Source organism: Thermobia domestica, chromosome 15 (assembly GCF_964235325.1).
Source record: "Thermobia domestica chromosome 15, izTheDome1.hap1.1, whole genome shotgun sequence".
NCBI classification, from domain to species: domain Eukaryota; kingdom Metazoa; phylum Arthropoda; class Insecta; order Zygentoma; family Lepismatidae; genus Thermobia; species Thermobia domestica.
The window spans coordinates 66,082,108-66,100,237 of record NC_137468.1 but is presented as its reverse complement, the minus strand read 5'-3'; the positions used below and the strand labels follow the sequence as shown (position 1 = coordinate 66,100,237).

Below are 18,130 nucleotides of genomic sequence, written 5' to 3'. Positions count from 1 at the left end.
GTTATTTGCGTTCCTGGTTAAAAAAAAAAAAAAAAAAAAAAAAAACTTCTCAAAACGCAATGCCTTCTGTCAATATCGATATCAGCTGCACTAAATCTGCACTTCAGGCAAATACATATTCACTGAACATGTTCTGTTCAAGAGTCGCCAACACATCTGAAATTTATGTTCAAAATCGTATACAGAAGTATTTGAAGCTAAATAGAAATTTGTCAGCAATTTTGACGTTCTTAGACTAATTGGGGATATGCCTTTTTGAGACTGAGGAACAACTACTATGCTGTTCATCACGTTATTTACTTTGTTTTCAACTGGTTGGCTTTAAAGTCGTTTTCGATTTAGGAAGCAAAGTATAACATCAGAATAGTATGGAGCACTATAAACTAAAAAGAAAGACTGAATAAGACGGACAATTGAGTGGTTGTTAACTGTGCAGATTGAGAAGAACCACATAGTAACAAGCCTGATTACTTTAGTTTTTTATTGATCTGCTTTAAACGTAAGAACTAATCCAACATTACTTTTCGTAAAACGTATGTAAGTGAATATATTGTCAAAGTACTTATTATAATTGTTTAAGCATGAAGCGACATATCAAAAGGCGTTTTTGTCAAAGTAGTCTACATTACTCTGTACATGTTATTCAGCTGATTGAATATTGTTTTGTGCAAATCAAATTAGTCACTGCGATCACAGCTAATCCAATTCCTTTATGAACACAACAAATCAGAGCGTGAAATGTTTGTATGATGTCTCTTGTGATCTGTGTATTTAATCCTGGGACTCGTTTGTATAGAGTCTGAATACGTTTGATTTTCCCTTTATTTCAATTCTTTACAAGTAGAATGTGAGCGAAAGACTCGTTTGTATGCTACCGTTAGGAGACGTGATACAACAATGTATAATTTCTGTTAGTTAACAATCTATTTTGCAACATTTAGAGTACATTTTTTAAAAAAGTAACGTTTTCCTGTTAAATGAAAAACTGCCTACTGATATTGGCAACGATCCATATAAATTTTATCAATACGATTTTTTTTTTTTTTTTAACTACGCAAGACAATTTACCTGTATAGACGAGGCGTGATACAGAAGTACTGCGAATCAATTTTATTCGAAACAAAGCAATACACTTATATGGAATTTAATTTAAACTCCTTTAAAGTACTGTCCTTGGGTAGCAATGCAATTATCTAAGTTTGAATCCATGACTGGAATTATTTCTCGAAGGCTTCTTTTGGAAGGACGTTCATCAGTTCTATCGTGACCATCTCAATGTCAGGAATGGTGTCAAAACCTTTTCCTTTAAGCACAGTTTTAATTTTTGGGACAAACTAGAAGTTGCATGGTACTACATCTGGTGAGTAAGGTGTATGTGAACAGACAGAAACGGCTTTTCCGGCCCAAGACTAACAGATTAAACATAAGGTGTATCACGACTTGTTTTCGTGGTGAAGAATGAAGCCATTTGCCCATTTAATTGGCGGTTAAAATGCTTCCCATGGACCCACACAAGATGTTTAGTTCTGTCGAAATCTATTGAACATATATTCGCCTGTTTGAACAATACAGTTGTGCCACCTTCTGCATGTTTTCATCTGTTTTTGATGTCAGAGGACGTCTCAATCGTAACTCATTTGTAGTCGACTCTTTGCCGCTTTTGAATCGCTCATTCCACTTGTAAACCGTCTCGAATGCCACCGCTTCATCACCATATACTGAGTTTGATAGTTCGTAAGCTTATTTGGAACTTGTTTGCAGCTTAGAACAAAACTTAATATTGGCGCGCAACAGACACTTTCAACACGTCTTCACTCTTCTGCCTCTGAAAGCCAACTAACATGTTACAACTAGTTCAAACTTGACACTGACTGCACTACAGGTTTAGGCTACCGGGCTTACTAGTTGAAACGGATACAACATGGATAGACGGCACTGTGCAATTACATTTACCGTACTTTTCGATCGTACTTTGTATGCTACTTTGTTTTGCTTCACGTCTTACATCGATGAATATATGTCTTCCTGTATCTTTGAACAATATTTTAGTTAAACAGAAACTGAAATTTTTAAGAGTTAATGGTAATTTAGGCTATATCTCATTAATCGTATTACATGTACTTCCATCTAGCTAAAGTCATAATTACAAGCCTCAATGAAGTTATACTTCAGGACGAGTTTCACTTCATTAAGTAGCATAATTTTCCTAAACTACTAAATTTTAGTTTTAAAAATACGTTAATTTTAACTCATATTTTTGGAAACTGTGCTAGAGCGTTCACGTTTGGTGCATGGGATTGCTGATTTGATACTAGGCTGTATCAAGTTAATTCATGATGGACAAATAACGCGTGTGTTTGTGGATGTCCACAAGGTTTTCCCGTTTCCTCTCACTTTCATAGTCTACTATTATCATTCGTCTCATAAATACCGTGACCATCTCCCTTACCCTATAGCTTGTTTAATTGTGGTATCTATTATAATGCTACAACAGTAGTTAAACGCGCCTGAGCTTCAACCTATAACTTTAGCTTTCAAATCTTTCATTTACGGTTATGTATGATTTCACGATTAACAGATACAAACATTTTAAGTATTTGTACTTTAAATAGTCTAAATTAGTTAACTATATCTTTTTCATAAAGTTTATGATATAAAATTATTGTTCAAAGCTTTTGTATTTTAATAAGCCTTCTTTAATATCAATGCATGTGAATTATGCTTCCATCTTCCGAGTTCTTTCAAACTATATGTTGAGGAAGTGTATATGTTTGTGGTCAATTCTATCGACAATGAGATCTCGGAAACTACAGGCTCTAGAAAGATGACGTTTTCACTGATTGATTGCAAATTTTGCGTAGATTGTCCAGTTCTAATTGAATATTAAAAAAACAAAAACATGGCCATTATTTCTTTATTGCATTCTAGGGTACACTGGAAGCGTTGAAGTTAAAAAAAATAAAATAAAACCACATCCTATGCGTTATACATTCCAACACCACAATGTTGTATATTGGGGTTGTATATGTCTCAGACGTTTGTTTCATGGCCAAATAATAATGAACAAGGAAGGATAATCATTTCTCCAGTCTAAACAGTAAGATAAATCTTTATTTTTTGAGTGTTTGCTCAATGAACACCATATATAACTGACATTATAATTAATTGTATATGTAATGTATTTGCTTATTACATACTGTATGCAAGAAGAAAGAAAACACTAGTCTCAGATGAATTAGAAACTCCAACCGAAAGTAGGCTCAAATCTTGCAAACGGTGCGAGATATTGAGAAAAAATAATCGAAAAAATCTTCCCTTTATGATACCCCTTGCCGATTTTTTTAAATCAAGACGTCTTTCACTTGTGTCTCTAAAGGGACATGTACATATGTTGTGAGGAATGAGAAGAAGATGTATGCTCATATGCGAATGATGCGCTGTGTAGAGAGCGCAATCTCAGCGAGTCTATATGTTATGCTAGGTTTATATGTTTGTTTCCAATGCTTTCGACAACCACAAGAGCTAGGAACGTGCTGTTTTCACTGGTCGATTCCAAATTTTGGGTAAATTGTCCAGTTGTCATTCAAATTTTCAAAAACCGTGTCGTTATTGTTCTATTCAACATTTTAGGAGATGTTTTGAGCCCATAAGATTAACATTGTTGCAGGCCGAAACTACGGTGTTAGGCAACCAGTAGAGAAGTTACGTGTGGCAGGTTAACGGACATTGCAGGCGCTTTGCTTAAATCTTACAAGTAGACCTCACCACTTCGCCATTGCGTTAGCAAAAGGAAACAACTACTGTCCTAATGTAGGGTTGAATATAAGACACTGACAAAAATTTTAGCTGCTATTGAGCACTAGAAATATGGGAAAAACGAAATAGAAACATGAATTTGGGAAAGCCAAATACAATATAATTTGATAGTTGCAAGACCATATTTTTTTTTGAAATAGATAGAGGAACAATAGTTATGACCTCAACCTTGTAAATCGAATTAGGAGGGATGTTTTTATGGCATTCCAGATCATGGGCGCCATCTTAAAATCCGCCATATTGGATCAACGTCAACTTTTTCAAATGGAAAGAGAGCCATGTGAGGTATCAAACAACAATGATATTTTCCACCCAATCTCATACACTAATTATTTTGTCCATATCTAGAGCGGTTTACAACTTACAGTTCTTTGAATGTTGAAAAATTCGTTGTTTGTAGTAGATAACGGATAACTATAGTGGCAATGAACATAGCTCCAGAGACAGCATTCGTACAGAACAAATTACGGCAATGCAAGAAATGAAAGTCCTCAGCATTCATAAAGTGGTTCTGACCTCGCCACTTCGTGTGTGCGTTTGTAAATTCAAACTGTAACTATAAGCATTTGGGGCAGCACGATGAAGAGAATAGCAATATTGGTTGCTAATGGCATTCCTGGTCGTATAGCTACGGTATAAGGTAGGAGCTTACCTGCATCGTGTACCATTCTACAGCGACAAACTCTTTGTAAGGAGACAAGTGCAAAAAAAAAAAAAAAAAAAAAAAAAAAATTATTATTCCCACTGTCAGTTCTATTCGTGAACTTGGAAGTGTTTGAGAAATAGTTATTTTGTTTATTGTATTGTGTCTGTAATTCTGTGAGGTTCGTACGTATGTGTGTGTGTTAGGGAAAGTGTGTGCAGGCAACAAATATAGACTAAAAAAAACGACACACCATGGCGTTAAATAAGGCAAACGTTATCATGTACCTCTTGCAGCAGTTGCAGACATTACGGTTCAAGCACAAAGCAACAAATATATCAGAACAGGAAAGAGTAATCGCAGATGACATAATTGAATTCATAGCGGATGAAGAACTGGAATTCGAAATGGAATACACTGTAGATATTCTAGAGGAGGCACATCATGAGATAAACAATCAAGAAGCTAGTGTGGAAGCGGAAGGGTGTAATCACACAACAGATTCCGAAGATGCTGACAGAACACCAAGTGTCAGACGCATCACTTCCATCGAAACGCGATTCACTCTCGGTTGAGAAGACGAAACAAATTATTAATTACATGACAATACCCAAACCACGGTAAAAAGACAATATGTAACCTTTTACAAGAGGCATTGTACGTGCAGTTTACCCACGCACGTGAAGTAGTTTTCCAAACAGCAATCTTTTCCAGTAATCTTGCTTTTCCAAACAGCAATCAGACAGTAATCTTCAGCGAATGGCATGCCACATTGCGCGTGATATTGAGTATGAACATTTTAAAGCCTCGGAGGTCTGACTACTGAACTTCAAACGACATTATAATATCGGGCTACGGAAAGTGACAACCTTTAAAACAAGACTGCAACATGAGCGCCAGTCACACTTAATGCAGACTGCTAAAGAGTACGTTCACAGTATCAAACAGATGTTGCGTAATTTTGAGTTTAAGTATGTCTGTAATGCTGACCAAAGTGATTTTCAATTTGAAATGCACCGCCCGAGAACTTTGGATATTAAAGGCAAAAGGAAAATTGAGGCTCTTACAATAAGTGTAAAGCCTATGACACATTTCTACACAATCATGCCTTTAATTAATTTAAAGGGAAATTTAGTTGGTAAACTGTTCATTGTTCTCCAGGAAAAGAACGGAATAGTGCCTGTAACATTGCAGACTGGATTTAATAGTTATTGCAGAGACTTGGCAATACATCTGGCATCAACATCTGGTAAAATGGGATTACATGAATTGCGAGAGTGGTATGTGAATTGCTATTGGCCGAATACAGGGAGCAGAAATTCACTTATGCTGGATACCTGAGAATTATTTAATAATAAAAAGGTGCGAAGTACAATAGCTCCAGCTGGGAAATCAGTGAAAGTGCGACAAATTCCATAAGGTACCACCGGCATATTTCAACCTTTGATTGTATTTTTTTAAACAATACAAAACATAGGCGTACCATATGTGATTATGCAATAAAGGACGAACATTTCCATTCAAAACTGCATGACAGAGATACTATTGTCACTCTGCATTCCCTTGTGCACAATCAATTTCAGTCTCCTCGCTTCACGAGAATGATTTAATAAGCATTTTGTAAATCAGTATATATTGATGAGCCGATCGAACGGTTCGAGGTGCCGATCGAACGGTTCGAGGTGCCGAAGAAGCACACTTTCAATATTCCCGGCATTAACTTTTGTGATATTTGTGACGCTTCAATTTTTATTAGGTGCTCATGGTGCTCCTAAATTCTGTTTTGACCATTTATGAATGCTTTGGACTTGCATTTCTTGCATTACCCTAATTTTGTCCAGTAAGAATGCTATCTCTGGAGCTATGTCCATTGTCACTGTAGTTATCTGTTATCTACTACAAACAACGAATTTTTCAACATTCAAAGAGCTGTAAGCTGTAAACCGTTCTAGATATGGACAAACTAATTAGTGTATGAGATTGGGTGGAAAAAATTATTGTTTGATACCTCACATGACCCTCTTTCCATTTGAAAAAGTTGACGTTGATCCAATATGGCGGATTTCAAGATGGCGGCCATGATCTGGAATGCCATAAAACATCCCTCCTAATTCGATTTACATAGTTGAAGTCATAAATATTGTTCCCTCATCTAATTTTAAAAAATATCGGTCTTGCAACTATCCAATTATATTGTATTTGGCTTTCCCAAATTCATGTTTCTATTTCGTCTTTCCATGTTTCTAGTGCTCATTAGCAGCTAAAATTTTTGTCAGTGTCTTATATTCAACCCTACATTAGGACAGTAGTTGTTTCCTTTTGCTAACGCAACGGCGAAGTGGTGAGGTCTACTTGTGAGTGGCAAAGCCTATTGCATGCTGGCAACTTGAAAGACCTCAAGAGACACAATGAGACGTACTCGTACGGATATGACTTTATTTTGAAAAATATTTCCACTTAATATCGTGTTACTTCTACAAATTTGTTACAAACTCACTCCAACATCTATACATAGCAATTCACTTTTTTTTATGAGTCTTCTGTCCTTTGCTTGTGTGAGTAAGAAAACGTACAGTGGGGAGGAGATTCATGGTCATAACAGAACCATGCACTGAGTAGACAGCGCAGGTTTAGCTAGTTTAATTTAAAAAAAAAAAACTACATATGGGCTTTTATAAGCGCACAGTCATTTTCTTCAACTCAATAAGATATGTCAATCGGTATACGTCTAATCTTTGGACTTATTTCTTTGTTATACGCTAAAAATAGTATGGAGGTTTAGTTTGTTTCTTATATGGTGTGTCCAAAAATTAAGGATGGAGTTACAAGTAATCCCATATTATTATAAGGTGATACCCTTTTAGAATTTTGTGTTCATTTTCTGTCTAAAGTAAATCAACACATAGAGTTTCATGTGTTCAATGTTCATTGCAGGCACTGGATGTAGGTTCCACTTGTTACATTGCGACATCTATTCGGTAATGAAGCTCACTCAAAGCTCTTCGAAGCTTACCCGGTGTGATTGTGTTGACAACTTGTGTGATTTGTTTCTTCAGAATTTCCATAGTTGGGGGTAGTGGATGTACGTACACTATGTCTTCCACATGCCGCCCCCCATAGGAAGAAATCACATACAATAAGATCCGGTGATCTAGGAGGCCGCTGGAGAAACACATGGTCATTGCGCCCAGCGCAACCAATAAATCAATACGGCAAGAGCTCATTCAGAAACTTACGGACATTGAGATGACAGAGCGGTGTTCCTTCATCTAGTTGGAAAAGATGCAGTAAGTTGTGGCATCAACCAGTTGCGTAATATATCCTGGTAACTTCCGCTGAAAACAGTAAGAACTTCAAAAAAAGTCCATAAGCTTTCCGTTCTGATATGTTACAAGAAACATTACACTTGGGTGAATCACATTCCACCTCTATCGCGGCATGGGGTGCTCCGATCAACATATTCACACATTGTTTCTATTGACCTTTCCATGCAGGTGGAAGTTTGCTTTATTACTGAAAATAACATTGAACATTTTCTAGTAATTGCTGGAATTCTAAACAGAACTGGACTATCTTTAGATGGTATTCAGGTTTCAACTTCAGCAACAATTACAGTTTATACGGATAAATGCGCGAGTGCTTGCGTAAACCGCGCTTCTTGGGATTTGTAGTTGTTGGATAGCTCTGTGCATACAGTATATTTCTTGGGGCTCCGCACAAGGATTCTCTCACTTTATCAACTTGTACGGCACTGGTGTTCAGCAGGAATGCCCTTTTTGCTTCTTACAGATGCATCCTTATTCTACGAAATCGTTGTACTATTTCACAATTGACATGCACGAAGATGATTTCACGTGAAATTTGCACTTGAAGGCACCTTGCGCAGTCACAACATTCTTTGTTGAGTGAAATTCCAAAACACACCAGCTGTGTTGCTGTTCGTCAAGCGCCATCTTGAATTTACTGCCTTCTAGTGAAACATAGTGCATGTTAGAACCTGCAGGGTAAAAATAAAAATGTATAGAGATAATGCATTTCCTGACATCTAATTTATAACGATATTGCAAAACGTTTTCATTTTATGATCACTCAAAATCACGGAATGTTTTTATGGACAATGTGTAATGCTAATCAGTGTGGAATAAACTTTAAAAAATTCACAAGAAATATAAACTTTCTTATTTAAACTGGTGTTTGAGGAACACTTGTTTCTGTCTTCATATAGGAGATTAGCTCCTCTGGAATTTCATGAGGGAGATTTCAATAAAATATGATTTACTTATAATTTGAGCATATTTATGCAATTTTTCAACTAATTTTACGCAGTCGTGAGTCAGTTTAAATTTATCTCTACTGATTTGATACTATTGCATTATTATTGAAATATTCTTTGTTTGTTAAAGAGTTCACAATACTGAATTCAATTTAAGTTTTCTTTAGTAACATAAGTTATCAAACGCTCAAGAACTTTTGAAGCAATAGCCACCATATGAGCGTCCAACTAAATTAAGAAATACGAGGACGCTAGGTAAGGAGCCTTGACAAACTTTCAGTAATGATAGTTTCGAATAACCAACAGATGATTCCATCTTCCCATTTCGAAATCTGGTAATTTTTTTTTCTTATTTTGCAACATATTTTGCTGCCTTTCCAACCCTACTTGCTGTTTTTCTAAATAGTTCGAGATGTCTGGAAATAGGAGACTAAGGGTATCAGATAACTCGGAGACAAGTGGAGTTCGTGTGGAAAACGGAGATGATATCCAGATGAGGAGCATTCTTTATCCTTGAAATATAGTCATCTTCAGTATTTTAGTCGAATATGTTTTATGAAACGTTTTATTTCCTCTTAATGAGCGTTAGTGCTAAGCGGCTAACAAGCAAGTTCCATATAAAATGCTTGTTGGTTCTGGAGGAAGATGTATTCCTAGCATCATCTCCCTAAATGTCTGAGTTCTACTAGGTTCCTTCAAAAAACTTTCTTGAGAGAAAAACTATTTAATTTACTTATGGAAAATTATTCCCTATTTCTTTCCCCATCTGATGTAAATCATATATCGGGTACAATACTTGGATCATGTTTACGGAGAAACTTGTTATAATCTCTCCAGCGTTTAATGTCTAGATATCACTCTCAGTAAGTAGAAGCTTTTAATTTAAGTCAGCACTTACGTAAGGATTCCCTACCGACGGAAGCAATTGAGCTTCGATTGTTTTATCTAGTTCTTTACAAACGACTTGATGCGATTTTCTCGCTTCTGCTGAGTCGAGTTCCCCGAAAATATTGGAAAATTATGCTCGCAACCGTTTGTGGTTTCGTCTACACATAGCCATATATAATTGCCACCCTACATTTGTTAGCGTTGTGTTAAGCGTCTTTTATAGAGAGGCTTCAAATAATTCCTTTGCAAAATAGACTCATGTAGAATTTTGTGACCAGTATAATCTTTGAGAAATTTCTTGGTATTCTTTGTTCAGTACATTTTAAGATTTAGAGAATCCAGAAGGGTGTTTGAAAGGCAGATTGTATTCTTGACGATTAATATAAGATTGAAATACAGAATTTTACATCAAATCAGGATAAAGTAGTGAATCATTTTTATATACCACTTTTGGGGATTCCGAATCCCCAAAGCACTTCCAGTGAATCCGCCAGGGATTTCAAGATACATTTGTTAATGCAAAAATAAACTCAACCTCATGTTGACAATATCTACCGTAAATCTTGTCATAGGTAAAATAAACGGCTGAAATGATGGTGTTTAACGAATGATGTGATATTGTTTTGAGGAGTGGTATATTCCTTATGTTGCTTGAAATATACTTTTTAGTCTGGCTCATCTGTTTTTGATAGATTTATCAAACTTTTTGATAGACTTTCAGTTTTACGTTCACGGTTATACCGGCTAGGCTAAAGGAGACGGTGTTGAAGTGAAATGAATGCAATAGTGGAATGAATGAAGTGTGAGGAAACGGAAGAACCTCGAGAAAACCCACAAACACGGTGATTGTCCATCGCAAAGACCACTTGACGTGAGCTGGAATCGAACTAGGGAACCTTGCACCAGAGGTGAGACTCAACAAAAGATAACCGTACCATCTGTAGATAAATTGGAATCGTTAGCAATCCATTGATGAAACAAATTCCGTATAGTACCTCATAATAAAATTATTGTTCCAAATTAGCAGAATATCAACACCCATGCTTTGTTTGAGGAGTTCTTTATATGAAGTATTACAATGTTTTTCATATGCATCTTACAGAGATGTAACGTTTAATTGCTTGATTTTTATAATCATACAATATATTGGTTTTATGAACTTTTTTACTTCTAATGACTATCACAAGGAGAAAAGGTTTATCTTTACCCACCTCCTCTGCAGGGGCACTTATTTTATGATGCTGAACATTAATCAAAACAGAAAAAAAAAAGTTACGTTTTTGTCAGCCATACCGAAACCTTTTCTTGCAAGCGTCAGTGCCCTAAAAACATTCTGCATATTTTTACAAATCTTTACTTCAACGTATTTGTTCTTGTTCATTCTAGTGTGTGAGAGTGTATTGCCCTGTTTATCCTGTTAAAATTTTCATAGCAAGCGTTAAACAGCAATGGAATTTGTGCGTTCCAAAACTTAGAATATTTAATGAAGACAACCAAAGAGAACTATTAATATATGGACCATGCTGTAGGAATCCTTGGTGCACCAGGGATCTCACTTTCACAGTAAGTATACTATTAAAGTACCTTTCTAAAATATAAAATAGACTTACTTTTAGATAAAGTGACATCAAATACAGTGCTGCTTTGTAGGTGAAAATGATGATATAGAATATTAGAGAGAGTGGAGGACATATTAATAAACATAACGGCAAATCAAATTGATGGAAATGTGTCCGAAGTAATGAAGAACAAATATAACAGTGGGAAGCACGAATGAAATGATTAAAAGAGTGAAGTAATGAAAATGTTATGAAGATAGAAACAAGAAAAGAGGAATTATTTAAGGAGAGCTGATTATTTAAACCGAGAAGAATAAACCGAAGAATAATTTCAGCAGGGATAAGGAAATAAATAAATATTAAACATAGTAATAAACGATAAACGTCTTAGTCAGTCCATCACGCTAACTCTTATAAACACACTACGCCAATAGAGGTTGCTACGTGAACTATATCTTGTTATTATAATATCAATGTTTCTTTTAAACTGAATTTTATTCTCTATTAAGATCTTAAATCTAAAGCCTTTCCACCCTTAGAAGAAAGTAGACGTAAACAAAGCGAAATGTATTACTCCGCGGCTCACACGTACTTCGGCAGCGAAAGACGTGAACAGCAAGATCGTCTGCTAGGTGTCATCGCAAAATTTCCCAAGTGTAAGGCTACGGTTGTTAATTAAATAATTAATGCACTGACAGTGACTACTGTTACGTTATAAATATGTATTTTCTTAAATCGTCATATATACAAGATTTTCGCTGTTCCTGTTGTCCTGTTTTCTGTTTTATAACACGACAGAAAGATGGAGTATTGTTACCCATCATCGCCATGGAACTGTGCATTCCACAATTTCAAAATAGCGTGGTCGGCGCGCGATCACATACACACGCGCAGTAAATACTATATGTCGAATTACGGGTGAGGTTGATATGAAGTTACATCTGTTGTTAAATATTATACATGTTGCGTTTATTATCACAAAATGCAGGATAAATTCAGATATTTTTATTTGAAATTATTATTTTAGTAGGGATTATACTGCGGTAGGATACTAGCGCAGTGAGACCAACAACCAATCACTGGTCATCGACTCACTGGTAGTCGTATGGGCTTGTTTACATCTACTTTTTTCTGAGGCTGTAAAGAGTTTACAAGTATGTGTCGCCCCTTCAAGTTCCGTATGAAGATTTCGAGTTATGGAGTTTAGTATGTGTGGTCTGATGTAATTTGTGGAATGAACTAGTATTAAAATCTAACTTTAATAAGCTTTGACTTTCATCCTTCATTTGATTTGTTTGGATCAACCAATCACAACGATGGTACATTATATCATACATGAATCTATATAATTCATATGTTGGTTACCACCCTTGGCACGTCATTCGTTCTTGACCAAGCTTGGCAAGTGGGAAGACCATGACTTGGGTGGTACGCATAAGAAGTTATATTTTGGATACAGCTTCAATTCCCGAAGTATTGATAATCAAATTAGGGTTTTAATTTAGTCAAAGTTTTGTGAAACAAAATAAAAAAGAAAGAAAACTAATTGCTTTATAGAACAAGAGTTTGGATAAAATACTGTGCTCATGTCCGTAATACCGATTGAAATGTAGTTTAAAAGTATTGAAAGATGTTGTAGCACGAACAGAATCTTTAATAGCCATGTTAATGTTGGTAATCACAATAAATTATAGGGTTATTAGGATAAATGGTATCAGAATGCAGAGAACAAGTTTCAATTTAATATGGATTGATTAAGTTTAAAATTGTGCGTAGAGCTGTATTTACAGGGGAAGAGCAGTTGTCCCGGACGCTGATAGCAAGTGGGCGCCGAACGAACAAGAAGAAAGAAAAAGTTTTGGAAATGAGGAAACAACGCGCAGTCCCTCAAAAGTATTGGCTCCCTAATAGTGTTGTCGGTTTGCAAAGACATGGATTTGTTAAAAAAAAAATCTTGCTCGCTCCGCTTACAATCCAGACGTTTCAATAAGAGTCACAAGAAGTTTTTACTTTTTACTGAAAGAAACTTATTATATATGATTTGTTAATGATGTCATGAGTGTACACAGGGTGTCAGGTAATGATTTATAGTGTAGGCAAGAGCGTTTTCAAAATCAGAAACGGTCGAAATCTGAAAGCAATGTTCGGCATTTTGATGGTGATGAGTTTGCTTAGTTAATCAGGATTTTCCACCCAATCAGACTAATCACGACTGTGAGAATGGAGGTATGAAAATGGGAGGAGTTACGAGACACAATGCAAGCTGTTGTTTGCGCGGGAAATTTTTAAAATGAAGGTAAAGAAGAGAAGTAATAACATTTGCGAACTTGAAACAGTTGTAGAATAGGAGCTTAAGAGGTCAGAATGTAACCCAACGAATTTCGTCTCTTTTAAAGGTTGGCCACTACCAGTGTTTTTTTAATTCCATTGACATATAAAATGGTTTTAGTTTGAAGGAATTTATTGGAATCATTTCTCCATCACGTACTTTTATCGCCAGGATATATATTTTTTGTGCATACGTATCCAGTTTTGTGATTTTTACCTAGCTACATACATAAAAAACATATACACACATTATACAAGTGTATGTGTTATTTTATTGTAATACGTTAGTTAATAATAAATAACCTTAATTCAGAACTTTCATTCATTAATTGATTATTTTCATTTATTATTAATTCATTCATATTAATTCATTTTTTTATTTCAAACATATGCTGTAACCGAACTATATTTTGGATTTTAAATACAATCATGAAACATATTCTTCAACCCCATTGATCAATATTGAGAAATTTGCAGAAAAGATTCCTTCTGAATTTCCGTTATATTTCACAAAATATTTTTTAACGTAAAAGAGTTGAAATTAAAATGGCTGTGTGGTTACATACGGAAAAAATTATACAATTATTACTGGAAATTAATGGTATCTTGCGTTTCGCACACTTTAAAAGCACATAGTTTCTAATATATTGAAATTTAGTTTCTTGTCGATAGTCTGAAACGTTATAAGTAGTTGTAAATTTCCATACCCATTGTCCAAGTGCATATATATACAACCTAAGGGAGTTTTGTCAAGTTTTAAAAAAATCCAAAAGAAACCTCTTGAAAGCAGCTTTTATTTCTAAAAGAATACATAATTATCGTTTCTGGCTGTTGCAATGGTCTGTCCAAGAAACTTGATAAAAATTTAGCGTAGCATAACAATAAAAGCTGCTTCTATTATACGTAACAAAAGGTTGGTGAGATGAACGTAGGGGGCGCCAAAATCTCTAACTACTACTCTGATGGTATGTATAATAATTATTACAATATGGGATGAGTCATAGATTAATATATTTCTATATACAACAATACTAATGTTTGTACACTTATTTCTGTTCAGATTGTCCTTTGGTTCTATCCAAGGTACCTGTTCAGCTTAATCATTTTATTTATAGGTTAGCTAGACAAGTTTTCTTTCTTCTGGTGCAGAAATAAGTGCTCATTTTTTTATAGTTAAATGTTCACAGTGAAGCTTGTACATTGGATGGTTTCCACGTCCTTTAAGAGTTTCTGACTCTGAAGTTGGAACCTTGAAGCTTGTAGACTGATTGTGAGAGTTCTAAAGTGAGACTTAATTTAGTCTTGACTGAATAAAAGTAACACCGTATCTCATCAAATTTAAGCCTAGAGGCGAACCGATGTGCTGCAATATTATGTATCTGTTTGCAGCTTGTCTTCCTATTGTGGTACACCTCTGTTTTGATTAGTTAATTTGAAATCCTAGGTTTTTATATGGAATTGAATACTGTCCAATTAGGAGTAGTAAATTACACAAAAGTATGTCATGTTAAGATTTTAGGTTACGGAATCTGCTTTGCAGAGATATGAGATGTCATAAAAGACATTTCATTACATAACGCTCCATTATCAGCAACTACTCTCATTGAACACACTTTTTTTTTATTTCCATACTTTGTTCTGCATAAGTAATGCAAGTCTTACACAATGACTGTCCGTATACCTGTTTGTTGAGAGATATTTAAAAAAAACAGTAAGAGATAACAAAAGCATTTTTTAATCGATTTAGCATCCCAAGAATAGGTTGCATCTCCTTCCTAAATAATCCACTATTACCGAAAGTGGTAGAAATATATCATTTTCGGTTTAAATGTTAACGGGGATGCGGATTCCACAAAACAATACAGGATCTCAATAATAGATTCTATGGTAGTAATACAGTACAGATTTCGCTTTAATATTAATTTTATAGTAAAACAAAAAAGGGAAGACGTAGAGAAAATGGCATCTTCATATGGATTTACCTCTCCAAAGAATAGGTTCCCTTTCTGTTCATTATGTCTTCCTTGAAACCGGAACTCGTGGAAAGCTATTATTTCAGTTTTCAATAATGATTCGGTACGGTGCAACAAATTAATTAATGATGAGAAGCATGTTTTTCAATTTTGAATTTGATTCAGTACTCTCTCTTCCTTCTCAAATTATATTTCCCTATTGCATCCAGCAGTGGTAAAGATTTACTATCATTTCTGGTTTCAGTTTTGACATCTCAAGACCAAAAACGGTAAAAGACAACAAGAAAGGGCTTTTTGAATATGGATTCAATGACCCAATAATAGGTTGGCTCTATCCCTATTCCTCTACTCTTGGTTTTTGAATATGGATTCAATGATCCAATAATAGGTTGGCTCTATCCCTATTCCTCTACTCTTGGTTTTTGAATATGGATTCAATGATCCAATAATAGGTTGGCTCTATCCCTATTCCTCTACTCTTGGTTTTTGAATATGGATTCAATGATCCAATAATAGGTGGGCTCTATCCCTATTCCTCTACTCTTGGTTTTTGAATATGGATTCAATGACCCAATAATAGGTTGGCTCTATCCCTATTCCTCTACTCTTGGTTTTTGAATATGGATTCAATGATCCAATAATAGGTTGGCTCTTTCCCTATTCCTCTACTCTTGGTTTTTGAATATGGATTTAATGATCCAATAATAGGTTGGCTCTATCCCTATTCCTCTACTCTTGGTTTTTGAATATGGATTCAATGATCCAATAATAGGTTGGCTCTATCCCTATTCCTCTACTCTTGGTTTTTGAATATGGATTCAATGATCCAATAATAGGTTGGCTCTATCCCTATTCCTCTACTCTTGGTTTTTGAATATGGATTCAATGATCCAATAATAGGTTGGCTCTATCCCTATTCCTCTACTCTTGGTTTTTGAATATGGATTCAATGATCCAATAATAGGTTGGCTCTATCCCTATTCCTCTACTCTTGGTTTTTGAATATGGATTCAATGATCCAATAATAGGTTGGCTCTATCCCTATTCCTCTACTCTTGGTTTTTGAATATGGATTCAATGATCCAATAATAGGTTGGCTCTATCCCTATTCCTCTACTCTTGGTTTTTGAATATGGTTTCAATGACCCAATAATAGGTTGGCTCTATCCCTATTCCTCTACTCTTGGTTTTTGAATATGGATTCAATGATCCAATAATAGGTTGGCTCTATCCCTATTCCTCTACTCTTGGTTTTTGAATATGGATTCAATGATCCAATAATAGGTTGGCTCTATCCCTATTCCTCTACTCTTGGTTTTTGAATATGGATTCAATGATCCAATAATAGGTTGGCTCTATCCCTATTCCTCTACTCTTGGTTTTTGAATATGGATTCAATGATCCAATAATAGGTTGGCTCTATCCCTATTCCTCTACTCTTGGTTTTTCAATATGGATTCAATGACCCAATAATAGGTTGGCTCTATCCCTATTCCTCTACTCTTGGTTTTTGAATATGGATTCAATGATCCAATAATAGGTTGGCTCTATCCCTATTCCTCTACTCTTGGTTTTTGAATATGGATTCAATGATCCAATAATAGGTTGGCTCTATCCCTATTCCTCTACTCTTGGTTTTTGAATATGGATTCAATGATCCAATAATAGGTTGGCTCTATCCCTATTCCTCTACTCTTGGTTTTTCAATATGGATTCAATGATCCAATAATAGGTTGGCTCTATCCCTATTCCTCTACTCTTGGTTTTTGAATATGGATTCAATGATCCAATAATAGGTTGGCTCTATCCCTATTCCTCTACTCTTGGTTTTTGAATATGGATTCAATGACCCAATAATAGGTTGGCTCTATCCCTATTCCTCTACTCTTGGTTTTTCAATATGGATTCAATGATCCAATAATAGGTTGGCTCTATCCCTATTCCTCTACTCTTGGTTTTTGAATATGGATTCAATGATCCAATAATAGGTTGGCTCTATCCCTATTCCTCTACTCTTGGTTTTTCAATATGGATTCAATGATCCAATAATAGGTTGGCTCTATCCCTATTCCTCTACTCTTGGTTTTTGAATATGGATTCAATGATCCAATAATAGGTTGGCTCTATCCCTATTCCTCTACTCTTGGTTTTTCAATATGGATTCAATGATCCAATAATAGCTTGGCTCTATCCCTATTCCTCTACTCTTGGTTTTTGAATATGGATTCAATGATCCAATAATAGGTTGGCTCTATCCCTATTCCTCTACTCTTGGTTTTTCAATATGGATTCAATGATCCAATAATAGGTTGGCTCTATCCCTATTCCTCTACTCTTGGTTTTTGAATATGGATTCAATGATCCAATAATAGGTTGGCTCTATCCCTATTCCTCTACTCTTGGTTTTTGAATATGGATTCAATGACCCAATAATAGGTTGGCTCTATCCCTATTCCTCTACTCTTGGTTTTTGAATATGGATTCAATGACCCAATAATGGGTTGGCTCTATCCCTATTCCTCTACTCTTGGTTTTTGAATATGGATTAAATGATCCAATAATAGGTTGGCTCTATCCCTATTCCTCTACTCTTGGTTTTTCAATATGGATCTAATGACCCAATAATGGGTTGGCTCTATCCCTATTCCTC

General features: G+C 35.3%; 2 protein-coding genes across 4 annotated transcripts in view; one reads left to right on the top strand and one right to left on the bottom strand.

The window, feature by feature from the left end:
* The window catches only part of LOC145671053 (5-hydroxytryptamine receptor-like), a 1,055,419-nt gene that overhangs the window by 56,700 nt on the left and 980,589 nt on the right, over positions 1-18,130 (bottom strand). The window lies entirely within an intron of this gene.
* The window catches only part of LOC145671054 (phospholipid scramblase 1-like), an 83,036-nt gene that overhangs the window by 42,683 nt on the left and 22,223 nt on the right, over positions 1-18,130 (top strand). For both annotated transcript variants that reach the window (XM_081739742.1, XM_081739740.1), the window contains exon 5: positions 11,007-11,183. In XM_081739742.1, the coding sequence (XP_081595868.1) occupies positions 11,007-11,183 (177 nt within the window). The remainder of the gene's footprint in view (positions 1-11,006; positions 11,184-18,130) is intronic.